The 23,551-nt window shown below is 46.9% G+C and overlaps 1 protein-coding gene across 1 annotated transcript in view; it reads right to left on the bottom strand.

Annotated features, from left to right (window-relative positions):
- Positions 1-23,334, bottom strand: part of LOC143404351 (retinal-specific phospholipid-transporting ATPase ABCA4-like) — a 113,095-nt gene extending 89,761 nt beyond the window's left edge. The window contains 6 exon segments of the mRNA XM_076862543.1: positions 985-1,182; positions 5,348-5,475; positions 10,108-10,247; positions 13,611-13,749; positions 14,766-14,872; positions 23,264-23,334. Coding sequence (XP_076718658.1) covers positions 985-1,182; positions 5,348-5,475; positions 10,108-10,247; positions 13,611-13,749; positions 14,766-14,872; positions 23,264-23,334 — 783 coding nt within the window.
- Between the last annotated feature and the right edge of the window lie 217 nt (positions 23,335-23,551).

Here is a 23,551-nt window from a genome sequence, read left to right on the forward strand (position 1 = left end):
TATAGGCAAAAGAAAAAAACACAATTTAGTGCTAGGAATCCTACATTTTGTCTCCAAAGCCTTCTGAGTGTTGTTGGTGAAAGGGTGGCCCACAGGGACCATCAGAGTCTCCTGAGGCCCAGCGCAGCTCTGCATCTTTCACCAACCTCTCTGATGATTTTCAAGCACCCTATAGCCTGACAGTTTTATCCTTCTAGCAAAGAAGAAAATACTTTTAGGTTGAGTACATTGTCTGGGATGCCATTCTAGTCCAGAAGATTGAGCCAGATCAGAGCTGTGAGACAATGAAAATTTCTGTTATTTTCTGTCTTAGAAACAGCCATTGGTCAGGGGATGTGGGTCAAGACCAAGCCCAGAAGAAAGAGCATGACGCCCTCATTTATTAAGGTTTATTAAATGCCTTACATATGGTTTTTTTCTGTATCTTTTTCTGTGAATTTATGAAGTATTATACTTACATAGATAAATAATGAGGCTAGGAAAGTTTCAATATCGTGCCACAATCACAGAAGTCAAACCAGGCCTTCTTCTTTCCTTTTTTTTTTTTTGTACCAGAGATTGAACCCAGGGATACTTAACCACTGAGCCATATCCCCAGCCATGACAGGATCTTGTTAAGTTGCTTAGAGCCTCACTATGTTGCTAAGGCTGGCTTTGAACTGGTGATCCTCCTGTCTCAGCCTCCTGAGTCACTGAAGATTATAGGTGTGCAACACCAAACCTGGCTTCTTTCTTAACCACATTGCTACAGGTGTTGGGGAGCACTCAGCTCACATTTGGAATAAACACACACCTAATGCTGAAGCTCCTATGACTCCTGGGTCACTAGGCCAATGTTCTAAAAATCATATTGGTCAAGATTTCTTGGGCCCCTGGAACTTGGAGCTTCCTCCAGGCTTGTTCTGAACACTAGGTTCACACCTCCACCAGTGTCAATTCATGAGTCCCAGATGCTGCCTGTCCCAGGAATCACCCTTCCCTTACCACATGGATGAGCTTGAAGAAGTCCACATTGGCATATAGAGTGTCTTCTATCCACTGTAAGGTGCCCTGGGAAAGGGAACACAGGGCGTCACGCACAGCCCACGCCGCATGACGCTGGCCAAAGATGATGAAGCGCTCCAGGAGGGCTTCATTGCAGGCGATGTCCTTCAGCACCAGGTCTGGGACTCCGTGAGCAAACTGCAGGGGAGAGAGGCAACACTGAACTCTCCTGGTGGTAGGAAATCACTGCCCCCACCTCCACTTAAAGATGCCCACATCCGAATCCAAGGAACCAGTGAATATATTATATTCTAATGCAAAGGGAATTAAGATTGCCAATGGATTAAGTTTGCTAATTGGCTGCCTAACTAGATCAGCAGGTTATTTAGATTTATCTGGTTGGGCCCAATATAATCCTTGAAATGTGGAAGGAGATAGAAGAAACAGCGTCAGAAGAATATGATGTGAGATAGGCTTGGTGGGCCACTGCTGGCCTTGCAGATTGAGGGGGACCACAAGCCAAGGAACATGGACAGTGTCTAGATGCTGGAAAAGGTAAGAAAATAGATTTTCCTTTAGATGCCCGGTAAAGGATGTAGACCTCCTGGTACCTTGACTCTCATATTTCTCTCCTTTAGAATCATAAGAAAATATTTTGGTGTTGTTTTAAACCACTAAGTTTGCAGTACTTTGTTTCAGCGGCAATAGAAAATCCAGACGCTCTCCAAGCCTCATTTAATCAGAGAAACTTTTAAAATGTGAGAGATCCCCTTCTCTACATGTGATGCCAAGGTGCGTGGAGACCTCCCCTGAAGGCTAAGGTGGAGGAGTCGTGAGAAGACACTTGTGGTGGTTCTCATTAAATCTAGCACATCAAAACACCAGATGTCCAGTGAAATCTGAATTTTGGATGAATAATGAATAATTTTAGTATAAGTGTGTCCCAAATAGAGTCTAAATGGAATGTAATTATGCTTGAGTTTTTTGGTCACTTATCTGATATTCAGATTTAACTAGTTATCCATTTTTGGATCTGTGCCCCCCAAGGCCTGTGTATCCCACTACCTTCACCAAGCTCTTAGGGAGCCCATGGACAGTGACTCCTGAAACATCATGCCCATGTTGGCCTCCAGAGGCTAAGGGGCCAAGGGAAGGGCATCAACCATGGTCAGAGGCCTTGGCCACCCAGCACAGTGCCTGGCCTCTTGGAGTCCTGGATCCACTGCAGTGAACAAGACCTTGAGGGTCGTGAACGAATAAGATTGTCTGGGCACTGCGGTCTCCTCATGGCTTCCAGTTACATGGTTCTCTGGCAAAGCAGGTCCAGCTTTGCCACCTACTGCATGGGGACCGTCAGACCCCCACCTAGAAATGCCTGTTCCTTACACAAAGTGCAAGTCACTGCTGATGGTGGATCAGCTCTGTACTCCTTCACCTAGTGACAGGCTGCGTGTGCCCACAGAGCCTTCCTGCTTTGCCCACAGCCACTTTTTCAAGGCACAACCCATCCTCATCTTTAATTCCAGAGACTGAAACATTCCAAAGTAGAGGGTATCAATCAACTCATTTTGTCCAAGCCTCTCACATTCCCAAAGAGGAAGTGATGGAGGAAGGATCAAGTGACTTGAGAAATTCACATAGCCAGCCAGGGAGAAAACTGGTACACCACGAAGATCCCACTCACTGGTCACTCTGTCTCAATGCCCACTCACTGGCTTCTCACTATGCAGCCATCAGAGAGTGAGTGGAATAATAAGGCCAATTTCTTGGCCTCTTAGAGGTTCTTCAACTAGCTGGAAATGCAGGCATCTAAATATAAGAAATTCCAGATTAAATATAATGAAACCAGCACACAAAGGAGGGAGAGTTAAATAGAGCTAGGAAAAGCTGTCAGTGCTCACTGAATCTTCACTGTGTCAGGCACCATTCTGAAAATTCACATTTATTAGTTCTATGAGTTCCACACAACCACCAATACAGAGTAAGCACTTTATTATTTTCATTTACAAATGAGAAAACAGGCACAGAGTAGATCATTAATTTGCCCGAGGTCACACAGTTAAGTGTGTGACCCTGCTGAGATCTGAACCCAGAGCTTAACCCCTACCTCTTAGATCTCTGATGAATAGGAAAGAAGCAGAGGGCAGAACAAAGAAAGGAGGCTTATGGATGTTTTCACTGGGGAGGCAGCATTTGAGCTGGGCCTTAAAGCATGTTCAAGAGTTTCCAAGGCTGGGGGAAGAACTGGTGTGAGCCAGAGAACTGCACTACTCTTGTTGTCTAACAATTCCCTAAATGAAGAGAGGGGGCGATGAGACTCCCTTTGGAGCTGTGCTCAGATACCAGACAGAAAGGACCAGGAAGGATATCTGCTCCTGATGACAGACAACAAAAACTCCCGGCTTGATGAGGACGATCTTGGGCAGCAGAGAACAGGATGCGCTGATGAGGAATCACAGGGCTGGATGGAGACCCAGGTTCGAGATTGGGAACTAGAAGAAAGGCTGAGCAGCAAGGTGGGCCTGGCCACCCAGAGGGAGCCCCGTCCACAGGAATGGCCTTGGCAAAGGCAAGAGGTGCTGGGCTCAGGAGGGCATCAGCTACTCAGCCAGTGACACATGATAGAGGCACAACCTGGTGACCTCAGCCTCTTGTCCTCCCCATGAAAGCCCTCAGCCCTGAAGCCAGCAACTAGAGCTCCACATCACCTCAGTAGGAACTCTAAAGAAATTTCCCCTAAATTCCGCCCCCTTATCGCCATCTCCCTTTAATTACCAACTGGAAATTGTCACAGGCATTGCCGGGACTGGAGTTTTATGAGCTGGAGAGAAAGTAAAGGGGAAAATGAGCAATCGGTGCCGCTGACACCTCTCCTTGGGTGGGGGCGAGTGGGAAGCCTGGCAGCACCAGGCAGCCAGCCCTGCCTCCCAGGGCCTCTTCAGGAGTCAGCCCTATTTCCCTTCTCAAGTTTCAGTGAAAACCTTAGGGTCTGAGCAGTCAGGGCTCCCTGACTCTGGTGCAGGAATCAAAGAGAAAATTGTCTTCACTAAGCCAATACCCCACAGGCAGGGTGAGGTCCTCTCTCTCCCCTCCATCCCCTCTCTCTCCCAGGGCTCCTCACACTGAATACCCACCCACCCTGGAGCCTGGGCTGGGGCCCCCCAAAGGTCCCAAGTGAGTAGTGGCTCTCATAACTGAGTCACCTGGAGGGCTTGCTAAAACAGACAGCAGGGCCCCATCCCCAGAGCTTTGGACTCAACGGATCTGGGGTTGGGGCTTGAAAAATTCACACTCCTAACAAGCACCCAAGTATGGCTGGTGTTACTGGTCTTTGAACTTTGAGAACCCCTGGATCATCTTAAGAAATTCAGGATTAGCAAAGAGAGAAGACCTGGATTTCGCTCTGACTCTGGCTCTGACAATTGTGTGCAAAATCACTCCATCACCAGACACCTCAGTCTCCCGTCTGCTATTTGACCCATCTCAGGATTATTATGAGACACAAAAGAGCTAACAGATGTGACTGTCATATGACTGTGGTAAAAATGCTCTGTTTAAATATAGGAAGTTATTAAAATGGATGAAACAAATTTGGAGAGGTATATAGATCAGAAATGTGCTAGGACTGTAGAAGAGGTTGCCTGGCACTGGGAAGAGAGCGGCCCAGGAAAGCAGAGCTTGGCCCTTCTGTGGCCATCATCAGATTCTGTACCCTAGGGAGGGTGACCTCAGTCCACAGAGACTGCGCTGCGCATTCTCAGCAGGAGCTGAAGGTACTTCAGTAGCTGCCTTCTCATCAGGAGGGCCGCTCAAATACACCTTTCAGGACGTGCTTCCCTGACCATCCCCCTTAAACTGCCCCCTCCCACAGCCCTCCTGTCCCCTTCCAACAGCTCCTGACAAGTGTGAGACACATGCCAGAGTCTCTGCGTGCGTGCGTGACTACCTCCTATCACCCCACTGGAATGTGAGCTCCTGAGCCAGGGGCTTTGCTTACTGCCTTCACGCTGGATTCTAAGTACCTACAACTGTCTCTAAATATTTGGTTAGTGGATGATTAGACAGACCTCGGTTTCCTTAGCCACTACAGGGGAGGTGGGGCCACAGGATGGCTCAGCTTCCTCTCAGTTATGAAAACCTGCTGAGCTTTAAATCTTGTGAGGTCATGTGTGCTTCAGATCTGGTGATGGGAATTCTGGTCATCTCAATGACCCCCAGGTATCTTTCCAAATATAGGGCATCAGTCATGGACTCTGAATGGGAAAGCAAGAAAGAAAAGAAAAAGCAAAGGTCTCCCTTGATTTTAGCAGGCACAGTGCTTACCCCTCCCCTCCAAAGACCACTGACAAGAACACCCATCTACCTCCTCCACCTGGACTTGGGAGTTGACCAGCAGGTGGACATCAGAGCTGGACAGGCCAATGTTTTTAATAAGAAATAGGGTCAGCGCCTCTTCATCTTTCAGGATATTCCAAATGCGTATTCCTCATCCTGTGTATGAGTGAGAAAAAGAACAGGGTGTTGAAGGGGAGATGGGTCAAAAAAAGGGAACACAGGTAGAGCTGGTGGGAAATGTTCTAACTTGGCACTCAGGGGAAGGCTCCATTCTTGGGTTCCCTGGGAACAGCTGGAGGTCCATCCTCTTGCCTGTGGTCATCACCAACACAGTCACAGTATTTACTGTAGAGGCAGCTGGACAGAGTCCAGTGGGAAGGCACAGAAGGTGGGGAAGGGTAGCCCAGGGTGGGTGTCAGATGCTTTGTGGGGCTGGTGCAGACAGTGGCTCTCAACAGAGGATGAGGGGTGGAGGAGGTAGAGCCGGGCAATTTTGTCCCTGGGGAATATTTGGCAATATCTGTAGATAAATTTAGTTGTCACAGCTGGGACAGTGCTCATTCCACAATACATAGCACAATTCCTCCCCAAACAAAGAATTATCTGGCCCCCAATTTTAATGGTGCTGAGGTTGAGAAATCCTGGTCTAGGATTGGAAGAGATAGGTCATTTGTCCACAATGCAGTTGTCATGGGGTAGAGAACCCTTCTTGGAGTTTCTGTACTCTCAGCTCAGGCTCCAAGCTCAGGACACTGGTGTGGACAAAGGGGGATGGGGTATGACGGGCAAGAAAGGCTTCAAGTGGAAAGAGGAGAGCCAGCCTCTTGCCTGGGCTTGTCCTGGTCAGACTCAGTCACATTCTCTCCAGCTTCACTCAAAACCTGCTGGAAGCAGGAATCCCCTTATAAGGAGACAGAAAGAACTCCTAACAGTCAAGATGATGGGGGGGGGGGGGCCTCTCTGTGGCCACACTCTCCACATCTTCCTCATGGGATCCTCGTGGGGTGATATGGGATAAAGAATGTGAAGCGCTTAGCTTCAGGCCTGAACACAGTCTCAATAGATGCTTGTTCTGGGGGCACTGATACTATTCCTATCCCTCCCAGGGGCTTTACACTAGCACCTGCCTCCTCCTGGGGCTAATGCTCAGATCATGAGATTCCTCAAGTGGTTCATGCTGTAGTTCATGAAATGCACTGGCCAGAGACGAGCTTATGGGCCAGACATCAATGAAGTCATCTCAACATGAAGGCAGAGCACTGCTGTGTGAAGTGCCTATCTGTACCTCCATGTTCTGCAGGAGCCTGGCTCACTGCTTAGCTCCTAGTTCTTCTCCAACTAGCTTTAATGATCTGATGCCCCTGCTCCTTCCTGCAAACCACCCTCTCTCCAGCCCCATTCTTCCTCCCCAGGCAGCTGGGACGCTGCCCCCTGAGTGTCTGATAGCTTTCTTTCCATTTTTCTGAGTGACTGTCCCTGTACAACACCTTGTCCAGATCAATGTTGCTGACAATTTCCTCTTAAAGGGATATAAAGGCCTGGCCCTGAGGTAGGTCAAGGGTAACTGGGCCTGAGGCTCCCCCACAAAGACCTTTCTGGCCTTAATGGGTCCCCTGGGGTTGTGCCAAAGGTTGGCCCATTGTCAGTCCTTTTTGCACAGGAAAATGCAAGGCTTTGGGCATCTGAATGTAGGACCCCATGGGAGTAGGAGGGCTCTGAAAAGACCTGTTGTATTTTCCTCTTATATATAAATCTTGTCATCTTCCAAACAGCTCCATCTGCTTTCCTGCTTCCTCTGGGGTACCAGTTCAACCCTTTATACAGCTTATATACTCCAGCAACACACACATACACACACAGAGCCTTTTTTTTTTTTTCCAGTTCTAGAGATTGAACTCAAGTTCTTGCACATGCTAGGCATGCACCCAGCTACACCTCCAGACCTTTTTATTTTGAGACAGTCTTGCTAAGATGCTGGGTTGGTGGTCTCCTGCTGCAGCCTCTCAAGGAGCCAGGATTATAGGAGCACATGACCTTTTAAGAGTTGAGGGCTCTGGGTCCTGCTTTTATTACACTCCTCATCTCACCTAGAAGTGGTGGGCACACTAAGATAAGTCCTTGAGGTCACCTCTCTCTGATACCTGGCATCAGGTCCTGATATGGAATCAGGGCCTCTGTCAATGTCTGTTGAATGACTCAAAGCACTCAATAAATACCCTTGGACTTGACCTGAGAGTCAGAACCCATTTGACTGTTTATCTCTTAGTTACTCTTTAACATACTCAGTTGACATTCTTGTAGGGAGAAGGGGCAGAGACAGGGAACTGGAAGTCATTTTGCCCCCAAATCAACAATATACCTCAGGTGACAGGCCTGCTGTGACCCTGGGGAGAAGGGCAGGAGCTGCAGGTTCAACATCCACCTGAGGAGGGGGAGGGGCCAAAATGTAAGAGGGGCCACAACAGGCAGCAAGTTCACTAGATTCCAGAGGGAGTAATGTGAACTGGGGGCCTGAGGAGAGAGAAGTACATTTCATTTAAAATGTGGTTCTTCTTGTTCTCTTCCCTGGGAAGATTAGAGGCTGGGGGCGGGGGTGGAGGGGAGCGGAGGGCTGGGTGGGAAGGAAGCCAGGAGAATGCATGAGGCTGTGGGAAGAGGGGGTTTAGAGGGGATGGGAGACCACAGAGCTTGCTGGGTGCAGGGGACAGCCCCTCCTCCTGTCTGGGTTTTCACCGTAACCCTCCCCTGCTGAGAATGCAGCACTACGGGTTTGCCATGAAAGGAAAATGCTGCCTGGCCATCGCAGGCATACTTTCCCAGGTGACCCAGAGCTTACAGGCGAAAGCACACCCCAGTCTCACCACCCACTGTGCTTTCAAAGACTCAGCATTTCAGTGAAGCTTCCCAGGGAACTCCCAACAGCCTGCGTCCTGAGAGTGGATCTCAGTTCCTGGCCTGGAATTCCCTCAGATGTTGTGTCCCTTACTTAGGGATGGACCCCTCTCCCTGTTCATAGCCACTAGGTTTGGGAATTCTGCAGATTCTGTTCCCAGGCTTTGGGGAAGCTCGGCTGGCCTTCGCTAACCTTTTGTCCCCTTTAAGAAATCCTCCCCACAGCCTGGAGGCCTGCAGAAAGAGCATCCTGCATGCCAATTCACAATTAGTCCTGCTCTTGGGTTAGGCAATATTGATTTTGATTCTCATATACACTTGTAAAGCCACAGAGAAATTGTGGTTTGGAATTACTTCCCTTACACTTCCTCTAGCCAGATTCAATTTGATGATCAGATACTTAAATGAAAAGTCTGCCTCGTCATAGACTCCGCGGGATGAAAGCGGGTGCAGAGTTGCTCCAGGAGTTGGGCAGCCCACGTGCAGCTCATCTGCTTGTTTAACCTTGGAAAAAACACTTTCTGGTTGTGTGTCCTTTGTTTTCTTCCTATTAAAATGCTAATATGTTCCACTATTTTGGGTCCTTCAAATTCGAACTAACTAAAATAAACTCTTCTATCCAGAGCAGCAAAGAATGTAGTGCTTGTAATCTAGTTTGTAGAAAATGACTACATAAAGTATGTGCTTTACTATTTTTAAAAACAATTATATGCAATTAAAGGATCTTAACATACCAATCTGCACATACTCCTGCATTTTCTTGCTTCCACAGGAAAAAAGACAGAAGATGGCAAGATGGGAGGAGGGTCACATTCTCTCTGGGAGAAGCCCCCCCCCCAACACTGGTTCCCTCCACCAGGCTCCTACACTGGTGGGTCATTGTCTGTTACACTTCTGCTCTGCTCCCCAAGTCCTCTATGGGAGGCACACAGCCTGGTTCATCTCCACCCCCAGATACTAGCCTGGTGCCTGGCTCACAGTAGGTACAGGTATCTGTTGAATGTCAAGGGAGTTGTACCACAGCTTGGGTTGAGGAGGGCCTGAATCAAACCACTCTCCTGCTACCATTGTTTGGAATCTGGAGCAGAAGGTGTTGTTTCCAGCTGCCCCTGTCTCTTGGTAGTCCCTTGCTGGTCTCTTTCTGTATTGTTGTCATCCTCCAAGGTCATCCTAAAAGTCACTTTCCCTATGCCCCATATCCTGGGCTCCCTGCAGCTCCAAACTGCTGGAATTGCTGCATTGGAAGCCTCCCAGCTCCTCCCCAGAACCATCTTTACCCACTAGCAGCCTTTCCTTGGAGGTCACTCTCCACCCAAAAACCTGCAGGAACCCCTGGATTCCTGGGGCTCTATTTCCTCACAGCCACTCATTTACCTGCTTCTCAGGGAATGGATTCCAGCTGCCACATCCAGTCCCTCCCAAACACTGCAGGCAGACATCCACTCATACTCTTAAAAAGACATGTGGGTGTTGATACTGTTGTTGGGGTTTTGTTTGTTTCTTGTTTTCCCCTGGAGAGAAGAGACCCCTGAGGGAGCCCCTCCATCCCTCCTCCCTGTTGTTGCTTCCTACCAGGGCATCCAGCTCCTCCTCTCTTCCTGTACCACCTCTGTGTCTGCATGGTGGCCACAGCCTGGCCTCCCTGCCCTTTGCCTTTCCCTCACCATGCACCTTTCTTCTGCTGCACTTCACCCACGGCCACCCTTGGGCTTGTGTTCTCACCCCATCCTGCCTGGAAGCCTTCACAATCCTAAAGTTGAATATATCCCTCTCTAATTATCAATCCTTTCATCTTGCTCATGTTCTCAGTCACTTAAACAGGGTCATGGAATGCACCGAGATGGGTGAGGCAGGTGCGAGGCCAGTGAATATTGAGAACCCTGAAGACCAGCTCACCTACAATTCTCTCAGGGTGAGTCTGAAGTGTGTCCATGAGCTGGGACAAGTTGCGGAGCTCTGTCCAAACCTGGCCAAAGTGCTGGCTTTCTGGTGCATTCATGAGGAGTTCTTGAAAATCTCGATACACTCTTGACAAGCTGTAAAAACAAAACCTCATCAATAAAGAAATAGCTGTCATTTTCATATAATATTAATACCTTGTGCTATTTGTTAAAATAGGGTGCTTGACTTAGTTACTATGTTGTCTCTTTACAATTTTGCAGGACAAAAGAAAAAAAAATTTTTTTCTTTTTACTCTCTTGCAAATGTAGGACAACAGATTGGGGTAGTGAGTGATTTGTCCAGTCCTCCAGTTTGGGCAGGGCCAGGTAACTTGTTAACCCCATGCTGTCTACCTTGTCCTGAGAAACTTTAAACTTGGTAAAGCTTTTTAGATATTGATGTTGGTGGATATTACTGGAGGTTCTTCCAGCCTTCTCCCCTTCTCTGAGACCTACCCCATATCCATTTATGGGGGTAGGCTCTGACAGCCATATTTCATCCACAAGGAACCCCCTGTGTATGTGTGTGCACACACATGCACACACACACACACACACCCCTTCACTGAGGCTGATTGGACAGGGAGAATAAAGTTGAGACAACCAAAGTTATTCCCAGGAACTTAAACAGGATTCAGGGTGCTCTTCTGATTGCTCAAGTCAAAATGCTGTGAACTGGGTGATTGGCACAGCCTGGCCTTCTAGGAGGAGGGGAGACTGGTCCAAGGAGAGAGGTGAGTGTGTGGATGAACAGAGACAGGCCGAGAGGCTGGACCTCAAAGTTCAGTCTGGAAGAGCTGAAGGAACAGCTCCTGACAGCTCTCCAGCTCTTGCCCCTCCTCTCCTGAGGCCTGTCTTTACCCTAGGCTTTGTGAGAAGGTCTAAATCATGTATCCAAATCATGTATTTCTTTCTGGACCTTAAGCTCATTGGAATGGGTTCTGTGCCTTGTGATGAGAGTAGTTTGAATAAGCCATTATTTCATCTACAATGTGCATATGAAATGTGAACCCAGATTTCCTGGTTCAAAGGTCAAGGACAGCTGGGGTCTGGAGCCCCCTTCCCGACTCCTACCCCTCAGTCTTCCCCAGTAACATACACACACACACACACACACACACACACACACACACACACACAAGGCTAGGGCCAATTCCACTGAAACTCCTGTTGCCTCCACCTACTGGTATCCAAGGTTTCCAGATCCCACCACATAGCACCATAGGATCTCTCTGGATGGGTAGGCTCTTCTGTTCAGAGGCCTCAAGGAGTCTCAAGCTGAAAGTATAGACTTTAAAGCTTCACGATGATGTTTGAAGCATGTTTTAATCAGCTTTTTTGCTGCTGTGATTGAAATACCTGACAGGAACAATTTTAAAGGAAGAAAGGTTTATTTGAGGGCTCAAGGTTTCTGAGGTCTCAGTCCATAGTACAGCCAGCTCCATTCCTCAAGGCTCAAGGTGAGGCAGAACATCATGGTGGAAGAGTGTGACGGAGGTAAGTGGCTCTGATGATGAGCAGGAATCAGAGAGAGACTCCACTTGCCAAATATAAAATATACACATATACACCCCAAAGGCATGCCCCTAGTGACCACCTCCTCCAGCCACACCCTCCCTGCCTTCAGTTTCCACTCAGTTAATTCACCATTAGGAGATTAATTCTGATTAGATTAAGGGTCTCCTAACCCAATTTAATTTCTTCTCTAAACCTTCCTGAATTGTCTCATATATCCAAACCATCACACAACATGAGAGCCCAGCTAAAACATTTCCTCTTCAAATTTCCTGGGAAGAGAAGAACATTGACCCCTCCTTATCTTCTGATAATCCAGGGACATTTACCCTATGATATTTATCAGCAAACAGATAAATATCTGAGGCTCACAGACCATACAGTCTCTGTCGAAGCAAAAACAGCCAAACCTTGTTCCCAGTGGGAAAGGCCACCTCAAAGCATTAGCCTGACCTATTTAAAGTTGTTTTTCAAAATTTAAATGTGGGTTTGTCCTGGCGGAATTTTGCTGAGCTTCCCTGTTATGGATTGGACTTGGAATGTCCTCCAAATTCTCATTGGCACAGAAGTGGGACTTCTAGGCAATGATTGGATCATGAGGACTCTGACTTCATTCATGAATTCATTTGATGGATTAATCCATTGTTAACTGAATGGAAGTAGCTCTCCGGGGACATGCCCTGGAAGAGTTTATCTTCTCCCTAGCACCCCACCCCCCTTCTTCTTTGCTGCTACAACCTGATGAGCTTCCCTCTACCATGTCCTTCCACCATGATGTTCCCCTTCACCTCAGGTCCAGAGCAATGGAACCAGTGGCCCATGGATTGAAACTTTACAAGCCAAAATAACCTTTTCCTCTTCCAACTTGTTTGTGTGGGGCTCTTTGGTTACAGTAATGAAAACTTGACTAACGTATCCTCTAATAAAAAAACTGAAGTCACCAAATACCTCACTTTCCATCTGAGCTGGTGTGTATAGGAATAGGGTCCAGCCCAATCCCCTGTAAGCCCTTGTAGGTGACCTTCAGAGTTAACCTTTGCAAGGTGCAGCTCAAGGTCAGAACAGCAGGTGGAGGATGGTTCTGTCCATATGCCTGAGCCTCTGTGTATAAGTCATGCCCACATTATGTTCTCCCAGTACTCTAAGAGGGAATTCCAAAGGTCGACTCTTGTCCTAAGGGATTTGACTTGAAATTCAACCTCAGACCAGAAATTACTAACCTGAACTCCACAAGTTCCCTGAACTTACACACAAATTGTTATGACTTGTGCTTGGGACCAATTTTTGTGGGAGGGAGCTTATCTATTTTCATCAGCTTCGTGGAAAAGGTTTTAGCCCTGCAAGTTAAGAATCACTACCCTCAAGCCATATCCCAAGATCCTGCCTCTCAAAGGCACCAATGGCAATTACAACAGAGGAATTGGAATTGGTCATTTCCCCCTAAGAAGTAAACCTCACCATGCAAGCCTGATTTCTTTTATCCTCACAAGAATCCCTGACATTTTTCTTTAGCCCTTAGATGTCTAAGAAAGTTTTCAAAGAAACAGAGGGGTGTTGAGTTGACTGGGGTGAAAAGCAAGGGGAAGAGGATTTTTCTCACTCAGAGATTCCACCCAAGAAGATGGACGAGCCTGATACAGTGGACATGTCACAGCAAGGGATTGCCATCAGATTCCAGGTCACATTCGGGGAACATAAGGACCAAGAAATCATGTCCATGTGAACTTCATTTGAACCATTTTCCCCAAGTGCCCTGCCAGTTAGTAGAATGCTTCAGGAAAGAATCCTCCTGGGCCCTGAAAGGTCAGGGGTTTAGCAATCCATGGGGCTTGCTTTCAGTGCTATAGGCACTGCGTGTGCAGGCACGTGCATCTACTGCTGTGCATGCGGGGAATGAAAGGGTGTGCAACTTCCTCCCCATGCAGTGGGAATCTTGGTACTTACATGGAGTTGTAGTTTGACACAATTCCTGGAGATTCTCCTGGGGTGGGGCTTTGAAAACAAGGATTGTTCACATTGCAGAAAATCCCCTGGAGCCATGGCAACATTCCTGCTGAGGGCATTGCCTTGTTGGGAAAATGACCTTTGAAACAGGAAATGAAGACAAGAAGGATTTAGTTATAGAGATCAAGCAGGACACAGTCCCTAGGAGCAGGGTCTTTTGGGGGGAAGAGCAGGGCCCCTCTGGTGCTCTGCTTTATTCATGGCTTAAGGAGCAGGAGCATTTAACATAGGCCAGGCCTATGTGGGGTGCTGCAGCCAGTGTGTTCTCTCAAGCTCTGGTAGAGTGAGGAGACAGACAAATGTTGTCACAGAGGCATGGACAGAAGTGCAGGGGACAGATCACTCTGTGGTAAGAGGTGTGCAGAGGTGTTAGCTCAAGGAGGCTCCACCAGGCTGCTGGTGCCCAAGGAGAGGAGGCCCCTGTTTTCCTTTTGCAACTGTGTGGAGCACCTACCCCCCCCCCCCCCACATGCTGCAGTGTTGCAGAATAATGGCTCCTGGCTGGGTGAGGTGAGGAATTAAGAGTTTGCTAGACAGGAGGCTGAGAGATGGAGACTGGAGACTCATGAACAGAGGTCAAAGACCAAGACCAGAGGACCAAACAGTTTCCAAAATTCTTGAGGCCTCCACATCCAGAAGGTGCAGGCTTTCCCAGAGGGTGATAGTACAGAAGGAGCCCCATCCACAAGGTTTATTAAAGGTCCCCAGACACCTTAGAGTTCCAAGAAATAATATTTTGTTAAGTATGATTTTATAGCATACCCTCTCATTTTTCTCTAGCATCATGTATAATGTATCTCTAAACAGTTTTCTTTTATTGAAAAATAGAATTAAATTGATCTAATTTAGAGAACTCATTTGTAGCCTCTTCTCTTTTAAATGGGTAAGAGTTTAGGTATATGTAAAAAAATTTGCCTTTCGGTATTATGTACACATATTTGCTTAGAATGTATAGGATTAAAAATTAGAATTTGTGTAGAACTGATGGATCTATTTATTGGTACATCGATAAGCAGAGGGATCCCTGTGCCCCTACCCCCAAGACCTCCCTGAATGACAGGCCCTGCAGAGTCTCCCAGGATGCTCCAGGCTCACATTTGTGATGACTGTAGAGCAGGTTGGCATTCCTCAGCCAGATCAAGACCAGAAACAAAGATAAAGGCCACATGAGTTCCACCACAAAGAGAAAGACCAGTGGCACTCTTGTGTACACTTCCTCTCGGCACTGTTTGGCTGTAGGACTTGGCTTGTGGTAGGGCTATGTGCTGCATGCTTTTGCCAAGTGACAGACCACACAGACCACAGCGGTCCCATAAGATTATAATGGAGCTGCAAAATTCCCATTCCCACCTTTGTAACATTGTAGAGTGGCCCATTACTCACAAGTTTGTGGTGATGCTGGTGTAAACCAACCTACAGTGCTGCCAACTGCAGAAAAGTATAGCACATGTAACTACGTGCAGTACGTAATACTTCATAATGATAGCAAATGACTCTTGTAGGTGATTTACGTATATATTATTATCTTTTTTATTATTGTAGAGTGTACTTCTTTTTTAATATATATTTTTTACTTGTTGATGGACACAATATCTTTATTTTATTTATTTATTTCTAAATGGTGCTGAGGATGAAGCCCAGGGCCTCACATGTACTGGGCACGTGCTCTACCTCTGAGCTACCACTCAAACCCTAGAGAGAGCTCATTCTACCCATACTAAACATTCTTTGTTAGACAATGTGTGGGGTTGCAGCAGCAGCAGCTGCCTCTTAGATCTTATGCTCACTGGTCTTGTGATTGCTTCTTTTTCTGTTGTGGTTCATTTAATCTTGTGTTTAATCTTGTGTCTTGTTCATCATGGCCTTAGGAGCAATACACACACACACACACACACACACACACACACACACTCACACACACAACTACATAACCATACATATAGTAGTAGGTTATACCATTGAGTTTTGTGTAATGACATTCTGGTGTTCACACAATAACGAAATCTCCTAACAAGGCCGTTTCTAGTATGTGTCCCATTGTTAAGTAATTATAACTGAATTGACCTGAAGAACTTCCTTCTTTTGTCCCTTGCTCCTATACTATCTCTACTTTGATTTATTATACAACAGCAAGCTTTTCTTTCTTTTTTTTTTTTCTTTGATATTGGGGATTGAACCAGGGTGGGTTTAACCACTGAGCCACATTCCCAGACCTTTTTATATTTTATTTAGACACAGGGTCTTACTGAGTTGCTCAGTCTAGATACATTGCTAAGGATAGCTTTAAACTCTTGATCCTCCTGCCTCAGCCTCCCAAGCCCATGGGATTATAAACATGCCCTACCATGCCTGGCCACCAACCAGCTTTTATGTCCAGCTGGGTTTTACTCTGCCTCTAATCTAGAAAACAGCATTAACACAAGACTGATCATGAACAATCATGGAGATCATGGGCTTCAGTCTTCGCAAATGTTGCTGAACACATAGATGGAGATTTTGATTCAGATGGGGTTGTGGCTCAGTGGCAGAGTGCATGCCTCACATATGTGAGACAACTGGATTTGACCCTTAGCACCACATACAAATAATAAATAAAACAAAGTAAAGATATTGTGTCCATATGTAACTAAAAAAAATTAAAAAAAAAAAGCATAAGGACTCCTGATGCTAAAAGGAGAGCCAGTTGGTTGTTGGGCCTTATACTGTGGCATTGCACACTAGGGTAAGGGTTGGAGGTGTGGAATCATAGAAGGAAATAGGGTAAGAAGAATGTGAATTAGGGAATATAATAGTTGTTTTACCCAAGCCTTGCTCTAGGGACCTTAAAATACAAACTCAAGATTCAGAGGAGGATATAAGCAGCTTCCCAGGATGGTCTTTTTTTTTTCTTAAGAGAGAGAGATAATTTTTTTTAATATTTATTTTTCAGTTTTCGGTGGACACAACATCTTTATTTTATTTTTATGTGGTACTGAGGATCGAACCCAGTGCCCAGCACATGCCAGGTGAGCGCGTTACCACTTGAGCCACATCCCCAGCCCCCCAGGATGGTCTTTAATTGTTGTTTTCCTATCAGAGAAATGTGAATAAACTCTCAGCAACATGGTGGGCATCATAGCAGGTACTCCTTTCCTGCTACTAAGGGCAAACCATGTTCAATTTTCAAATTTTTATATATTTTTATTTTATTGTAGTGCTGGGGATCAAACCTAGGGCCTTTTGCATGCTCAGCAAATGCTCTACCACTGATCTACATCCCCAGCCCCCACATTCTGGTGTTTTAAAAATGGTCTGCTGGCAATCAAATTATAACAAATTAGGAAATATATTGGAGGAGGGAAGATGGATCATGCTATTGAAGAAAAAGCAAAGAATGCTTAGGGGCAGGTGGTAATTATGCAGTTGTAATTTTTCACAAAATGTTTTACTCAGAATCTATCTAGGGAGAATGTGCTAAAAGAAGCATAAAGAGGAGTATGGGGAGAAAAAAAGACAGTGAATTTTTCTTAAACACTCATTTTTCAGGACTCCCACTACATGTTTTTTTTTAAAGGTGGCAAAACACTAATATTGGGAAATTCCCTCCCTGTGTTAAAGGCACTGACCCCAAACATACCTGGCAGCCATTGGAATGTAGGGAGTTACCCCCACCCCAGGACATGCAAATCAAGGGAGCTCTGGCTGGGCCTCTTCCCCAGCCAGGCCCATCTCTCTCTTCCCATCCTGGTCTCTAGACCACTCAGCACTGTCCTCCAGCAGCTCATACCCCTTGTCTTATTACTCTTTCTTAAGGGTCAATACTCCTAGGAAGTGAAGCCCTCATGGGCTGGAAGCTTCCTGAGAGCAGGGGCTACATCTGTCCTCCACTGTGGTTCCAACACTCTACATGAGGTAGAACTCATAATTGGTACTCAACAAATACTTGTGGAATGAGTGAGTCTTTGCCAAGACTGGTCTAGGAGGCTTCTCCAGGAAGCTGGAAGAGACACAGGGGTTCAGCTCATCAGCAGTCTGCAGGTTGAACAAACTGCAACTTCCAAAGGTGTGTACAATGGCTTCTTGCCTTCCATTCTGGATCCTCCAGTAGGTAAGGTGGGGAGCAGGTTTAGCAAGATAGTAATGTGAGTGACACGTGCGAAGTATGAAACTGGAAGTTGTTTCTGGTGTCTTCACCAAGGAAATGAGACAACCAGTCCAGATTCTCCACTTATGACTCCTCCTAAAACAATAGTTTGCAATGTTGGCTTTCTCCCAAGTGAATTGTGCTGCCTTCCATGGAGCGACATCTTCCTGGGGATGGTCTGGAATGTTAAACACTGGTGATGATTTGGGAGTGTGAAGATCTAGGTTACAGCCACTTTCAGGCATGCTCAACCTCTGGGCCTCAGTTTTCTCATCTCTGAATTAGGACTATTTTGTCTTACAGTGTACACTGAGGGTTAAGAGCAGATCACTGTGGTAACAAGTTTTATCCAGCCTCTTCTCTCAGCTATGAGATCTTGGGTAATCTGCTCAACTTCTCCAGGCCATGGATCTCATTTAAAAAATGAGGGTAATAGGAGGACCTGCCCACCCAGAGGAGTTGTGATAATAAAATGAGTTAGTGGTGGCAAACCCACAGAACCCAGCACAAGGTAACCTTCAATAAACATAAAGCATTGATCACTGCCTCACAGAATTGTCACAAATGTCACAGGGTGACAGCACATTGTAAGGATAGATGAGAAAGAAAAGACAATTAAAATGGTCAGAACCTCTTAGGCCTTCCCTCCATGTCCATTCCAGTCTCCTCCCTTTCTCGATTTGGAACTGCACACTCGCCAGTTTGAAAATATGGAGCTTCCTGAGAAACAGACCACACACTGTCTGCTGATCCTTACACAGAACAGGGCTTGCACAGAGGGAGGGATGAGTCAGTCTGCCTCCCTGTCCCATGGCTGAGATTTGGAAACCCACGCTGTATATTTCATCTCTCTATGATATGCTAGTCCCACCCTCTCTCATCCACTCACTCAGGCTCTCTTGTGTTTTTGAAGTGTCCAGTCTGTGCGAGGCATTGTGATTCAAAGTCCATCAGAATCCACTTTCCTTCCTTGGCCTTAAGACTAGTACTGCTCTGCCTGGTTTCCTTTCCACATCTCTGAAGTAGGGCTTCTGTTTCTGTCTGTAAGTCAAATAATCACCTTCATTACCCTAGATCAGCAGCTCTCAGGGTCCTACAGGCTGGAATCACATGGGGACCTCAGGTCATGCCCCATGGGACATCAGGATTTTTTTTTTTTTAACACCTCTAGGTCATTTCAATATCCAGCCAACACTGAGAACCACTGGTCTAGGTAGTGGTTGGTGATTTTGAACAACATGGGTGGAGTGGTTGGTGGGACTGTGCTGAGTGTGGGCGTGTGACTTGGAGGGGCTGCCCCTCACTTCCCTTCTGCACAAAGCCATTCCTTGCCCAGGCACAGGTCTGTTCTCACAGCAGCCTCTCCTCCCTCCTCCAGAACTGTGCTCCGACCCCACCCCAGAGCTGCATCTTTGGTCTTGAGGCTCAACTGTGCACAGGCATACCCTAGGGAGGAATTCCACAGTGTAATTAAAAACGTGTTTTCAGAGCTGCTTGGACTTCCCCTCCCCTTCCCTTTAAACATGTCTGTAACTTTAATTAAGCCCAGTCGAAAGCTCAGAAGGGGTCTATGGAAATTTTTTGTTCTCTCTCTCTCTCTCTTTCTTTCTTTCTTTTCTTTTTTTTTCTTTTTCTTTTTTTTTTTTTACTGAATTGGTATTTCCTTGTCCTCTCTTTGTGTGTGTGTGTGTGTGTGTGCATGCATACAGATGTGCGCACACAAGCATATATTTTCCTCCACCTCCCCTCCCCCTCTCGCAACCATTTGGTCTATTAGTAGGAGGACAGGTTTCTGGCAAGGGCAGAGTTGGGCTTGTTATTTTAACTTAGCCAGTTAGATTTACTTCCCTCCCTGTCTGTTTTCAATTTAAAAGGGGGTAGCCAGGGCTTGTACTAGCTGCACTGTTCTTCCTTCTGCACTGAGAACCCAGACAGGACTCAGCTTGGTCAAATACCACCCAGGACCTGGCTGCTGCACTGGGAGCTGACTGCCCAGCCTCTTGCATCTGCCACATTCTCTTCCTCTTATGCTGGACCCAGAGCTGAAGTCCACACCAGATGCCCAGGTCTGGAGTCCATGAAATGATGAGCACCCTACTCCCACGAGCCCTTAGATCTTCCCCTAATATCCTCCTGTCCTGACCTGGAAGGTAGGACCAGGGACAGACACCAAGGGCCCCTAGGCTATGAGCTCTCAGGGCCAAGAGACATACCTAGTTATCTTTATAAACCTTCCCTGATGCTCTGCGTGGTCCAAGCCAGTGTGGGCCAAGGTGTGTGTGCGCAGGTGGGTGCACTCTCGTCAAGCTGAAGTGTGAGCTTCTGGGGAAATCTGGTCTAGCCTCTCAAACCAACATTTTCTCTGAGCTCCCAGAGCTCACCCGCACACCAGCTGGGGACTTCCTTCAACTCCATAGTTGCACTCAGGATTCTGCTTAGTAATTAAGCATGGGAACATCCTCCTGCCTGGCTCTGAATTCCATGAGGGCAGGGGCCATGCCCAGTTTACCTTGGGTCAGGGCCAACATACACCCTCGTCTTCCAGGGCCAGTATTAACTTATATTTATTGTTCTAGTGGATGATAAATGATTTGGCCACTGATCTTTGTGATCTCCATGTCCCACCTGTTAGATAGTGCTGGATACAAGGGGACAGTGTGGTGGGATGGCCGAGCCTGCTGTCCTGGTGTCATGGTTTGAATCCCAGGTCCATCCCACCAATCACAAACCCTTCCCTGAAGTCTCAATTGCCTCATTTGGACCCACAGAGAAATCGAGCTGGAACTGCAATGAGGATTCAGTGAAGCAATACACTTAGTACTGTACCAGGTGCTTAGTAACACTTCTCACAGATGCTAACAGAATAAGAATAAAAGGTGTGTGTGGGGGGAAACTAGAACCTGAAAACAGTCTTCTTATACCCTGGGCATTGGGAGTGGAGGAATGGGAAAACTTGTTATCTGTTCTCACTTCTCACTCTTACTCTCCTCACAAAAGTAAACACCTAAAACCATGAAAGTTTAAGGAATTAAAAACTTAGGAGCTGAGTTATAGCCTGGGTGTGTTGTAGTCTTTTTAGAGCCACTATTTTCTAGAGGCAGAAGTTTCCAGAAGAGCCAAAAGCTTTGGCAGGAGACACAGACCCCTCTCAGAGATAATGAGTGTCTCTCTCTTTCCCAGAAATCCTGGAAAATTCTTGAATATGGTAGCCAACTGGAGGCACACCAGAGATCTCTGTTTCCAGGACATTAGGATGGCATAAGATAACTGTCAACCCAGACCTATGTCCAGCTCTGACTGATGACCCTGAACCAAGGTTCCTGGTCTGCACGGCTCCATCCCCTTGGAGCACACTGTGGAGATTTCAGAACAGGAAGAGACCGACCAACACCAGGGAAGGAGAGCAGAGATTGTGAGGGCACCTGGGCCAAACCCAGGGTCTGGAAGTAGGGTTGTGCTTTGTAACCGCAGCATGCTTGCCACAGCAATGGAATCATTGCAGGCCGGTGGCTACAGTCCTCTGGTTTGTTTCCTTTGAGAGCCACAAAGGGGAAATTGAGAGTAAAGTGAACTGAGAATCTTAATTCATTATGATTAAGAGAGAAAATGTGAAAAATGGCAGAGTGGAGTTTCCCTGGCAATCTATAGACATATGCATCAGGGGGGCAGGGACTAGATGCTTTTATTTGCCACTGTATGCTAAGCATGGGGCACCATGCCTGGTGACAATTATTTGTTGATGGAAAGAATAAGTGCAAATTGACGAATAAATTGAAAAATGAGTTTTGTTTACATTCTGTCAATATTTTCACTCAAGAAGGGAAGATTCTAGAAGAAATCAAGTTTCTGATCAAGTGTCTGGGTTCCTGGGGGCCACAAATAACCTCAAGGATAATTTGAAGTGATACCTACTTTGACAAAGGAAAATAGCCTGAGGATAACTATGTGTCCCCACCCCCACTGCCCCTGGCCTGTGTCCTGTGCAAGCCACACACAGGCCTCTGAACCATCTTGTGCATGGTTGGAGTGTGTCTCTCCCTGCTCCCCTTCCTGCTAGTTGTTAAGCTATTGTCCCCTATCTCCACACTCAACAGGCGGGGATCCCTCAACATGGGGGGCCTCAGAGACTCTGCAGCAGCCTCTGCACAAATCCTAATTTCAGCTCCACAGAACTCTGGTCTTTGCTTCCATCTTACCGATCCCACTTTCTTCCCTCAGTCCTCAGTTCCAGGAGGTAGCGGAGTCCTGCAATTCTACCTCCAGGATACCTCAGAGTTTTCTTTTACAAGGCAGCTGCCGGCTTCTAGCTAAGCTAACACCTTTCCATATTCAGCCCTCTCTGACCAGACCCTGACAAGGTATTCACTCGGGTCTTCAGATGTTCCGCAGTTGGCCCATTTCTTCCCTAACATTCCCCCTGAACCCTTCCCCACCCCCATTCCCATCCTGAACTGAGGTTTGGGGCAGACACTGTTCCCTTCCTCCCTATGGCCAGTCTTCCTCCCATGGCTGACTGGCTCAGTCTTTCTAATCTCAGCTCTCTCCAGCCCTCCCTGCTCCCCTCCCTTGTCCCACTTATCAGCTCCTTAAGTCACTGGCAGGACTCTGCAAGGCTGTGGTAAAGTGCATTGTTTATAGTTACATACTCACTCCTCACCCCCTCCCAGATAAATTGCACTGAGGCCGGGTGCCATTTATACATAAGCTCTTGGAGTTCTCTGGTCTCCTGTGGCTCCTGGGATTTTGGCCTATGCTACTTCATATTGCTCTAGGTATCAAAATATACTTCAGATTTCCCCATCTACCAAAAAAGCCAGTCCAGGGGCTTTTTGTCTCATGATTTTATGTCCCTAGTGCATCCCAACCCCAAGTCTGCTAACAGAAGAGGTTCAGAATATGTACTCATTGAATCTAAGATGCCACTAGTTGTAAGATGAGCTGTCATTTTTCTGTACCACGAAGAAAGAAAAACATGTTTGGTTAAAGTAACTTGATTGTGAGCTGCCTCCCAGTTTTGGAATTGTCAAAATGTGAAAACCCAGTGTGCCTCCTGGAATCAATGGAATAGCAATCCCTGGGCTGGGGAGCTAGTGGAGAGCATTCTTGTTTTCCTTTGATCTTGTTCTGCAGGGCTTAGGGTTCTCCCCACTGATGGGGTGGATACTCCAGAAGATGGTAGACTGGGCTGACGAGTGTGAAAACCAGGGGAGTGGGGACAGGGATGGGCATGCAGTAGATTCATCTCTGTGTGTGTGGTAGGGGCATATTGTAATGTGGCCAGGGACAGAGCAGCATGTCATCCTGTGAAGGGCACATGTCACAGGTTCACAGAGGAGTCACACAGATAAACACTGCTTTGGGGCTAAATGGCAATGCAGAACTCCTCATGCTCTCCTCCCCCCACTGCACCCCAAGCTTCCAATCTGTTCGCTTGCTCCACACCTCACTTCTAGGACACAGACGATAACACGTTACCTTTTGCCTTTTCCGCAGGGTCCAGTTCTTCCAGAGCAATAGTTGTATCTGTCTGGCAAAGCCCATGCTGGTGACCACCCAAGGACAAGGGGATGGCGTGGAGCAGAGGCTAACAGGTCAGGGTCAGGTTTTGGGTTAGTGATGGACATGCACCTTCAGGCTGCTGTGTCCTTCTGTTGGTGATTAAAGGCTAGTTTTCCCCTTCAAAGATAATCCCTTTTAATTCCACCTAAGCCCTTTGTTGGGGAGAGGAGGCAGATACCATGCTTGGTTCCTTTTTAGG

The sequence above is a fragment of the Callospermophilus lateralis genome, chromosome 7 (assembly GCF_048772815.1).
Source record: "Callospermophilus lateralis isolate mCalLat2 chromosome 7, mCalLat2.hap1, whole genome shotgun sequence".
Lineage (NCBI taxonomy): Eukaryota > Metazoa > Chordata > Mammalia > Rodentia > Sciuridae > Callospermophilus > Callospermophilus lateralis.